The 10,866-nt window shown below is 44.3% G+C and overlaps 1 protein-coding gene across 3 annotated transcripts in view; it reads left to right on the top strand.

Moving 5' to 3' along the window:
- Window positions 1–9,489, top strand: part of cnstb (consortin, connexin sorting protein b) — a 24,012-nt gene extending 14,523 nt beyond the window's left edge. For 2 of the 3 annotated variants that reach the window (XM_082505428.1, XM_082505429.1), the window contains exons 5-11: window positions 532–618; window positions 711–819; window positions 1,402–1,423; window positions 1,520–1,559; window positions 2,403–2,656; window positions 7,000–7,144; window positions 7,267–9,489. In XM_082505428.1, coding sequence (XP_082361554.1) covers window positions 532–618; window positions 711–819; window positions 1,402–1,423; window positions 1,520–1,559; window positions 2,403–2,656; window positions 7,000–7,144; window positions 7,267–7,475 — 866 coding nt within the window. In that variant the 3' untranslated portion in view covers window positions 7,476–9,489. Of the gene's footprint in view, window positions 1–531; window positions 619–710; window positions 820–1,401; window positions 1,424–1,519; window positions 1,560–2,402; window positions 2,657–3,484; window positions 3,694–6,999; window positions 7,145–7,266 lie in introns of those variants that run through there. The other variant, XM_082505430.1, reaches the window with a different exon arrangement.
- The last annotated feature ends 1,377 nt before the right edge of the window (window positions 9,490–10,866 follow it).

Here is a 10,866-nt window from a genome sequence, read left to right as displayed (position 1 = left end):
GCTAAAAAAACTGACGTGACTGTAGAGTATGAAAACATCGATTCTTGCTTTTTTAAAGTCATGTGTCACGTTTGTCTCGGCTGACGGGTAATTTAACCCTCAGTGGTAGCTGGCAGTAGCTTTCTCTGTCACGGTGTTTCATATTCAGCTGATGTTGTTACACCGAATGACATAAATCCCAAAGTTGCTAATTGTTCTACCTGCCCTTCAGACTCTAAGCTTATCGATGCCCTTCACTTTGCAGTGCGTCGTTTATATTGTCCAAATAACTTCGAGCATGTCAGGACTTAATATTCACTTCATAAAACAGCTGACAATTCAATTTCCTAGTAATTAACATGTAGTTGTTACAAATTTGACGTATTAGCAAAGATGGTTTGGTGAAAGTATTTTTAACTGATGGCTGTCAGGGACACAGGTCGTCTTACAGACCTCCTTAAATACACTCTGCTTTTTGTGTTATGGCCTTATGTTATTGATGTTATTTTAGGAGCCAGTGTGTGTTGTGTCTTTAACTGGTCGTGCTGCCAGACCAGTGGGCCATCCAGTTCTTACAGCTGGAGAAGCTCTACCATGAACGCCTGCTCTCCAACCTCACAGTCCTGCAGGAGAACTGGGGTTTGGCATCTTATCAGTCCTAAAAAACACACACAACATATTCTTGTGGCAAAATGAAACTGCGTGTGATTGTTACACTTATGTGTTCGCAGAGAGCCAAGAGAGGGAGAAGGACAGCGGCAGCAGCTTGCCTCCTGAGACAGACGGCATGAGCGAGAAACACTTTGAGACGCTGAGCCAGATGTGCAGAACTCACCTCAGGTAAACCACAGTGGGACGCTCTGCTGCCTGTCGCGTGTCTGTGATGTGGCTCCGCTCATACACAGACGAGTCGAGCAGCTCAGTGTCTGAAGTGAATGCTTTCATTCCCTCCTTTTGCCGTCATCGCTGCCACACAGAAAGCTTTTAGCACCAGTTTTGCTTTAACAATCTGCTGCTATCTTTGTCTCTCTGACGAGGACAAATCAAGAAGTTGAGACTGAGCCACGGTATCGATGATGCGTGAGGATAGAGGGAGGAATGAAACCCAATTTGAATAAGTGTAAATATGAATATCAATATTGCAGGAAGGGCACCAAAGATTTGCCCTGTAGATTCATTTCCGCTCGATGCAGACAGACAGCAGGAGTTTGCACGCCGGACGCTGGTGGTCACGCTCTGATCCAGCTGCTATGTTACTGCAGGCCAGAGTCTCTGCAAGCAGGAGGATGTAGTTTGACTGAAGAACAGATGAGAGCCTGACAAATGTCTAAAGTTGTTTTCTCATAGGTTCAGTAATATATTAACGTCCTCTCCTCCTCTTTTCTCCTGCTGCCTGCCTGGCCTGTGTTTGGAATCACTCAGGCCATCCATCAGTGTGGAACAGGTAGGACAGACCAGCAGCCAGGCTGTTCAGGCTGTTCAGGCTCAATTTAAGACCTTTACTTTGCATTAAAGTTGTCGACTATGTTTCAATCACCAGAACAAGCTCAACACGACACTACAGCCGCATCGTGATGAAGGTAAACACGTGTCTCTGTTCAGAACTGATACCAAAGAATCACCACAGATGATGATGTGTTTAGAAGTGTGTACTCCATGCTGCGTGTTCAGCAGCCTGACAGCAACATTTATGGCAGCTTTCAGTTTGGTGTATTTTACATTCAGAAATAACTGCAGTGAGCTAACTGTAGATATGACAACGTTTGACTTTACAGTTGAACAAAGGTAGTAAGAGAAGAAGAACTTTATTTATCCTGAGGGAAATTCTTTTGTCATACACATGCTCAGCAAGAGAGACAGATTAATAAGATATACAATAATAAATAATTATGTATATTGTTACTCAGCATAGGGGCAGCACAGTTCCACGGTGGTCAGCACTGTTGCCTCACAGCAAGAAGGTTCAGTTCCATCATCCGGCCGGGGAGTTTGCATGTTCTCCCGTGGGTGATTCTCCCCGGGTACTCCGGCTTCCTCCCACCGTCCAAAGACATGCACTTAGTGGGGATAGGCTAATGGATGCCCATAGGTGTGAATGTGTGTGTTAGCCCCCCGCCTCTCGCCCTATGACAGCCAGGATCGGCTCCAGCGCCGCGACCCTGAAAAGGATAAGTGGAAGCAGACGGATGGATTACTCAGCATTTTGCAAAATGTAAAAAATGGGAAAAATATCGTAGCGTGAGTAAAGTAATGTGGTAATATCGTACCCTGCTGAGTTCACCTTTGGGTGCTGAGGTGAACCTTGTGTTTGTGAACTAATGGGACGGTTGGTAATTAGATTTTCACCTATGCAACCAAAACAATGCACAATGAGCGCATCGTGGCAAAGTGTAAGTCATACGATTTTTCCATTTCTGTTCCAGCCAACACGTCAGAAACTACGCACCAGGAGGAAGTGAAGGAACACAGCTTGATTTTGGAGTCAGAGCGTTCATCACCACAGACGGGCTGTGAGGAGGAGGATGGAGATACATGTGAGGAAGGGCAGGAAGTAGAAGAAGAAGAAGAAGAGCAGTGTGAGGAGACACCAGAAGAGGAAGAGGTGAAAGTGGAGTGGCCAACAGGAGTACCTCAGGCATCAGACAAGGACCTGGCCAAACTGTCCCACAAGGAGGGGGTAGGACTGCACTTTAGCTGCCTTTACACCCGCGTTAGCGCCACTCGAGGATATGAAATGACAACAAATGAGTATGTTGTCATGTCAGATATTAAATTAATACTGTACTGCACAAAAGTCTTGAGCTGCTCGTTATTTCTTGATATTTTGTAAGAAAATGGGGATGAAGACGACAGAGTTTGTACAATTCCAGCAGGATTTTATTCCTGTTTTAAGGACATGACTTTCAGATTCTGTTCATGTGCTGCAGATGGGTTTTTGTCTCTGCTGCTTTCCTCCAAGCTTTGAGGGCCACGCTGCACACCACGTGCCACGTTTGGGCTACTAGCTCTTTGGGAATCACCTCGTTGGGGCAGAACTAGCACTTTGGACCTATCAGGCATCTTTCATAGACTCAACTGAAGAAAGGGGAAAACTCATTTTATGGAAAGCTGCTGGTAACAAAGTGTCTAAAGATACCATTTAAAATTGGTTCATTGCTGTTGTCTTTGGTCTGTAGACACAACACTGGCTCTTTTTTGTGCTTGAATGATTCATTGGTATGTGTTAGGTCAAAAACAAGGATGAAGATTCCTCTGAAAATGAGGAACAAGGTACAAGTTAGGGTTGGGCGATTGGACGAATATGTCGACTATCCATGAAAGGCTGAGCCCATCGGCGACCCGAGTACAAGTCTGACGCTCAAAGCAAAACAGAAAGAAATTAGGATTGGCTCAAGACTTTTGCACAGTACTGCATTGGCACAAATATATTTTCACTTTCCATCCAACACCCTTCATTTATTCCCTTTTCCTTCCTGGCTTGTTTCCTTTATCCTTTCCATTAAAGTCCGCCTGCAGGAAGAAATTCCACATGCTGAGCAGCTCAGTTCTTCCTTGGACACTCCCACGGATCATATCCGTCATCCCTGAATGAGACCATCATCATTTTTCTGTTGAGAAAGCCTCCACCCATGTTCACTGGTGTGGCCTCACACTTGGGACGTCCACCCTGCCAAGTGTGTTAGATTATTGAGCCAAGACGTCATGTTCTGGCTGAACCACTGAGCTGAAGGGGCCTGGTTCCTGCAGGGGTGGGGATGTAATCACAGGATCCAGGCCTTGCACTGATGGCTTCGGGATCATGGCTCATTTAACTAGAAACTATCCCTTTCTATCAAATTTCACAAGGTTTTGAATGCTTTTCATCAGCAATATTTGTACTTCCTTACATGGTAAATGGCCTGTATTTGTAAAGTGCTTTACTCGTCCCTAAGGACCCCGAAGTGCTTTACACATCCAGTCATCCACCCATCCACACACACACACACACACAGTCACACACTGGTGATGGCAGCTACATTGTAGCCACAGCCACCCTGGGGCGCACTGACAGAGGCGAGGCTGCCGGACACTGGCGCCACCGGGCCCTCTGACCACCACCAGCAGGCAACGGGTGAAGCGTCTTGCCCAAGGACACAACGACCGAGACTGTCCAAGCCGGGGCTCGAACCGGCAACCTTCCAATTAGAAGAAACATGAAAAATCTGACTCAAAACCCTCCAAAATGTCACGACAAACATTGTGTGACTTGGACAAATTATTTATATGCTTTGACTAAACGCTGCGATGAGCTCAGGCAGCACGTTGGCGGGCTCGGAGAGCTCCACAGCGCTTTCTGTCTTTCTGTCTTTTATACAAATATAACACTGTCGAACTTTTAATCCCCGGTGGAAAAATTGTTACTCATTTTAGCCAATAGGTGAACCTATATAGATTTCAATTTGTGACGATTGCTGGGTGAATGTTGGCCCTGAAGTGGTTAGAAAATTGCAGTTTGTCTTACAGCCAATCAGTGGGTGGATTTTTTAAACAAATGTTAAACGTGTGTGTGCATGGCGGGGTGTAACTACTGACACTGACAGACGCAGGAAAGCGAAGCCAATCCTGTCTGCTGAGGTTCACCTCAGCTGATTCCTGCCTGTGAAATGGAGCTTTCCATTGTGACTGTGTTGTTGGTGCTTTCTAAAGCATCTTTCATGAAGCTGTGATGAATAACATGGCCTCATTGATGGCCCCGCCCCTCTGTGAGCCTGGGTCTGCCAGAGGTTTCTACCTGATAAAAGGGAGTTTTTCCTCCCCACTGTTGCCAAGTGCTTGCTCACAGGGAAATGTCCAGTTGTTGGGATCACCTCTGTATTATTGAAGAATCTTTAGCTTACGATACATAATGCTAATGTTTCTGTCTTGGTAAGTAAAGTTCCAGTATTTTGTACATAAGTTACTTGGCATTAAAGGTAGCTAAGCAGGTATGAGTATCTCGTGCACCTTTATCAGTCCAGCTCGGTAACCAAGCTTCTGAGCTGATAACTTCTCCACTGCTGTTGAAATGTGGTCCCTTTGGGTCCACAAAAACAGTATGGTAGCAGGTAAAGCTCCAAATGAGCTTTGTCCCTTTTTGGATAAAGTCTGTGAGAGGGTAACTGCTGGCAACCGTGGCGAGTTTTCCTCTAGTATAATTATGAGATTGGAATTTGTGGTTTTGAGTGAATTCTTTTAGATGAGAACAAGGACAAAAGGTTTATCAAACCATATGTTTTTCCCCATAATGTCTGATCCTGGCTGTATTTGTGTCCCAGAGTGTGCAAAAAGTCTGTCTGTGTAGAGTTAACTGTGACCAGTGGAACATCGAGCGCGCCGCTAACAATGTAGCCTCACACAGTAAATAAAGGCACGATGAGGCTGACTGTTCACTGTCACTGCAAATGGGCCCTCTGTGCTGGGCAAAGATGTTGAACGCAGTTCCTCCCTCTGACCCTTCGAATACTGAGCTTGCCCAATCGTGACTTCCTCCTGAAACACATTATTCAGGCCAACACGGAGAATAATGTCTGCCTCTGTGTGTGCAGCTGTGTGTCTGCTTCTCCCACTAACAAAATCATAAATCACAACTAAATTTTAAAATGTTCACGTCCAAAGCTGTGGATGCTTATAATCACAGGCTTGAATGCCATGACAGTGCTTCTGCTTTGATTAAACTAAAACGACTAATTCGACTCAGGCATTGGTGAAAAAAGTTAAATGTATGTGAATGAATGTTTTTCTTTCCACTTTCACCAACGTCGTGCTCACAGGGGGTCGTCTGATTGTTGGGCTTTTCTCTGTAGCATTTTACAGTATAAAGTGCTAATGTTTCCGTTTTGGTGAGTCAAGTTTTATCAGCATGTCACTTTTAAAAAGCAGGTTTGTGTATCTGTTGCACCTTTACGAATGCAGCAAGGAAGCAACTGCTGCTGCCAACCTGGGAAGGCCTGTAAGACGATTTGCAAACATTTTGAATTTTACAGCGAGAAAAAGATTATTCACTAGAAAACTTTGTAGACTGTTGTTAATCAGAGGTGGTTGTCTCAGTAAATTCACCCCGAGTTCAGACTGTGCAGTGCTCAGAGAAATGGCAAAACCCCGCAAGAGCTACAGCTCAGGACTCTCCAGTCCCAGCATGTTAAATGTTAAAGTTCATGGCAGCACAGTTGGAAAAAGTCTGATGGCGTCTGGTTTGTTTGAAAGGAGAAACACTCTCTCAAATAAAAGAACATGGCAGCACAGCTTAAGCTGGTTTTGAATAAACTATAAGACTTCTGGAACGATGTCCTCTGGAGATGTTTGTCCATAACGCACAGCAGCACACAGTTTGGCAAAAACCTAATACAGCAGATTGGCACAAACACCTCACAGCAACCGTCAAGCCTGGTGGAAAAGGGCTTATCGTTCCGGCTTTGAATTGCAGGCTGAGAGCGATGAATCTCAGCAGCAAAAGAATCAAGATGTTGGATTGGCCCAGTCAAGGTTCAAATGTCAGCCTGACTGAAAGGCTGTGCATGAATGGATGCTCACAGAAAAGTGCACCAAAGTTCGTATTTCCTCCACAGCAGTGTGAGACCACAAAGTCATGCAGAAAATCATTACGTCAACATAATGCTGCTAAAGGAGGCTCTACAATCACAGGATGTACTGAGAACTTCAGTGTTGGTGCACATAATGTTTAATTATCGTTTTGCATTTTGCCTTCACAAACCGCTCCAGCTCATTGGACGAGACGGTCAGCGTTACAAAGTAATGGTGTTACTGCCTGTTGTTGGCGAGTTCTTCTTTATTTTAGCACATCCATCAGAATCAGAAGTGATCCTAATAATAATGGACTGATACCAACTAACTCTGCGTTTAAAGGTTTCCTCCTTTAATATCCCAACATGCACAGAACCGCTGAACGTGACGATCATCGTTTCATTGTTTTTGTCAACATGAGCAAACTCCCCAAAGCTGCTGTGCTTCCTTCTTTATGTTCTGTCTCTGTGTCTCCTCCAGAACTCGTCCCCAGACGGTCTGGTTTCCATCCTGAAAAGGAGGAGAGCATCGCTGGACGGGTTACCTCCCCCAAGCAATACTACTAATAAACAAACTTCCAAACGCAAAGTTCGGTTCAGTGAGCCGGAGGACGGGAGCGAGCACGGTACAGTCAGAGCTTCTTCTGCTGCTGCAGTTTGTTTCAGATAGAAAAGGAATTTAAAATGTTTCATGTTTGATGATGGTGAACTCGGAGGATCTGACACAGCGTTGGTCCCTGTCTTACAGATGAGGTGGGCGGAGACTCCTGCCTGATCCTGCTGTTGCTGTGCCTCGTTACTGTGGTGATCAGTGTGGGTGGGACTGCGCTCTACTGCACCCTGCTGGACACTTACTCCAACATCTGCACCGATTTCACTCACAATGTCGACTTTTATGTCATGAACGTGCGGAGGCTCGTTGAAGGGCTCGGGCGCTGGCTGCCCTTTCGGACTTAACACCCTTAATCTGCGTCATCCATCATCCAGACAAGAACTGCCAACAATGAGCGGCTGCAGTGCTGAGCTAACACGACGGCGCAGGGACGAAATGTAAACAAAGATACTTGTGAACTGTAATCAATAACTACACTGGTGCTTGTAGCGACACCGTACGGTAACGTGCTCCGAATCTCACCTCAGAATCAAAACGTGGTGACGTGTGCATGTAAGCGTTAAAAAAAATACTTGTTTACTACGCTCCGTGTGGTTGCCATAGATACCACACGAGAGGGCTCACGTGTCTCGGCTCTGTTTATATAAAAACAGAAGGTGTTTGCAGGGCTCCGCTCACGTTTGTAGCAGCAGCTGTAACTTTTGATCAATTTGTCTCATAAGTTCCAGATTTTTGTTGTTTTATTTGTACTTGTGTAGAGAAAAGCTGTCGTTCAAATCCACAGGATCATGTGTGTGTGTGTGTTTTTAGGATGATCAACCAAATAATGATTTCCCAGCCCGCCCACATTTTATTTCCTATTACCTTTATTCTGCTATCAATAGCATGGAGGACCAGAAATGCCAAAATATAAAACCATATAGAAATAAAAGACTCAGAGAATGAGTTAATGTGTCCCAAAGCGTCTTTTTGTTCTACATCATTATGCAAATTACTGCAGGAGTGATATTTAGGGGGGGTATATAGGGGCGATCGTGGCTCAAGAGTTGGGAGTTCGTCTTGTAATCGGAAGGTTGCCGGTTCGAGCTCGGTCGTTGTGTCCTTGGGCAAGACACTTCACCCGTTGCCTGCTGGTGGTGGTCAGAGGGCCCGGTGGCGCCAGTGTCCGGCAGCCTCGCCTCTGTCAGTGCGCCCCAGGGTGGCTGTGGCTACAATGTAGCTGCCATCACCAGTGTGTGACTGTGTGGATGACTGGATATGTAAAGCGCTTTGGGGTCCTGAGGGACTAGTAAAGCTATACAAATACAGGCCATTTATGTCAGCGATATCCTGAGTGAAGCAGTGGCTGCCAACGATCGTCAATTCATTCGCATCATCTGCAAACTGGTGCAGAAATGCGAAGTAAAATTTACATTGAAAGGGAATAAAGTTTAAAAAATACCTTAATGAATGCAAAGCTAAATATTAAGGAAAGTTATGATTATTATAACAATTATAAGGATCTATGTTTTACTTAATGTTTTTCATGATACTTCATACCTTTTTGTTTAAGTTATTATTTTGGCAGGTTTGGTCCTCCACGGTGTAAGGGGTAGTAGCTGTGCGCTTACCTCCATTCTTGTGGTTATTCTCTATGTTTCTCTTATTGTAATATGACCAGATGAAGAAGAAATGTTAGACTGTGCTAGACTAGAACCCTATTCAAAATAATAGCAGCATTTCATACTCCACAGTGATGAAGCTTTAAATGTAGATTGAGGGAGAGTGGTTTGAAATGCTGCAGACTTCTTTGTGGTCATCGCAGTTTGCCATGTACCGGTTAGTAGCTGCTCCACAATCTCAGGCACTTCCTGTGTCCATGCTTTAGGTGCTCGATGTTCTCATGGTTATGTGTGTGAACCTCTGTTCTAAGTCACGATTTGTGATTACAAACTGAATTCTACTGAAAGAGAGAAAAGGACGGTGTCTGCATCTGGGACCAGATCGAGTTAAAAACAGGCATTTATGGAGCAGCAGTTGTGTTTTTTGGCTGGTTCAAGCAACAGAAACACACACACCTGTAGACTGTGTATGTGACTGGAACATGAGAGCATGCTCCTTTTTCATTTCCTTTATATGAACATTTTTATCTTCTCTTTCCTTTCCAACGTCAGATGTTACAAAGTGACAAACGCTGCCTGTGTTGTCAGTGTGGATACTGTTGCATTAAGCAATCCGCCTTTATGTTTCTATGTGTCTGTTTATTTGTGTCCCCAAGGGAACACAAAAACGATTAAATAACAAACAGCAACCATTGTTTTCTTTTTATGGTTACAACAAACAAACAAAAAATAAAGATTTGTGGTCAGTTGTGATTTACGTGGATGTTTCTATAGATCTTTGATCGTTTCCCTTTGTGTAATTTCCATACTTGGCCACTAGATGTCCCTGTAAACCACAGAATCATCAGCTGATAGCTCCTTCACACACAAACTACTGCAGTACTACAAGATGAATATGCTATCAGGGCTGATATAGGCTGTAAATTATTCTGTTAGCAACGCAGTCTGAGCCAGCTGTGGTCAGCACTGTTGCCTCACAGCAGGAAGGTCCTGAGTTCAATTCCACCATCAGGCCGCGGTCTTTCTGTGTGGAGTTTGCGTGTTCTCCCCGGGTACTCTGGCTTCCTCCCACAGTCCAAAGACATGCAGATAGTGGAGTTAGCTTAACTGGAAACGCTAAATTTCCCATAGTTATGACTGTGTGTACCCCGCCTCTTGCCCTGGGATAGCTGTCCCTGAAAAGGACAAGCAGATGAGAATCGATGGTTAGTTTGTAGATGATCGTTCCTTGTTGACATGATTACAGATTAATGCCAAATACTGTGCTGAGGTGTTTGGTAGTGAACTAGTGAAAATAACAGGCATCAAAATTTGAAGGTTAACAAATACCAACGACGACACAGATGGTCTTTTAAATGAAATGTTCTTTTGTGGACGTGGCAGTACTACAAAGATTGTTTTTCATGCACTTTGCTGCTTTTATTACAGTTTTTGGTTTTTGAGGTATGCCAGTTACATGAGACTGAAAATCTGTGCCAACAGGTAAATGGGAAATTGGCAGTTAGTTGAAATAATCATCAGTATGTATGGAGGAGGTCAGAGGTCACCAGTGTGCGTCTACAGCCAACAGAGTGAAGGCTCTGTCGTGGTTTGGGGCTGTTTCCACCAGCGGGGTCGGAGATCTTGTCAAACTTTAAAGAAGCATCATAACAGAAAAGTATATATATATATTCATATATAGTATAAATACTTAGTACATATCCACCATATAATAACATCTGGGATATTTGATGGGTGATGACTTTTCAGCATGACAATCGTCCCAAACACACGGCCAGTGCAGTAAAAGCATATCTGCATAGAAACACACAGTCTATGATGAACTGGCCTCAGCATTACTGCAGCAGTGAAGTAGAAAACAAAAGGCAGCAAACATCCGAGCGTGTGGTTTGGTGGGAGTTCAGGAACTCTGACAGGAGCGAGGAGCTTCCTGGAAGTTACGTGACAAACACACTCTCTGAACTCAGTGAAGTCATGGTGTCGGCGTCATGTAAGCAGTCTTAAATTTATAATTAGAGCGTGATATTGTGACTAATAATGTTTGGTGGAGGTTAGAGGAAAGTACTGTAAACACTGGATCACAGCTGAAATTCACTTATGACCTAAAGTCTTACATTTGAATCCACAGCAGAAA

Source organism: Aulonocara stuartgranti (assembly GCF_965226115.1).
Source record: "Aulonocara stuartgranti genome assembly, chromosome: 15".
Classification (NCBI taxonomy): Eukaryota; Metazoa; Chordata; class Actinopteri; order Cichliformes; family Cichlidae; genus Aulonocara; species Aulonocara stuartgranti.
The sequence above is the reverse complement of the archived record's forward strand: the minus strand, read 5'-3'. Positions and strand labels throughout refer to the sequence as shown.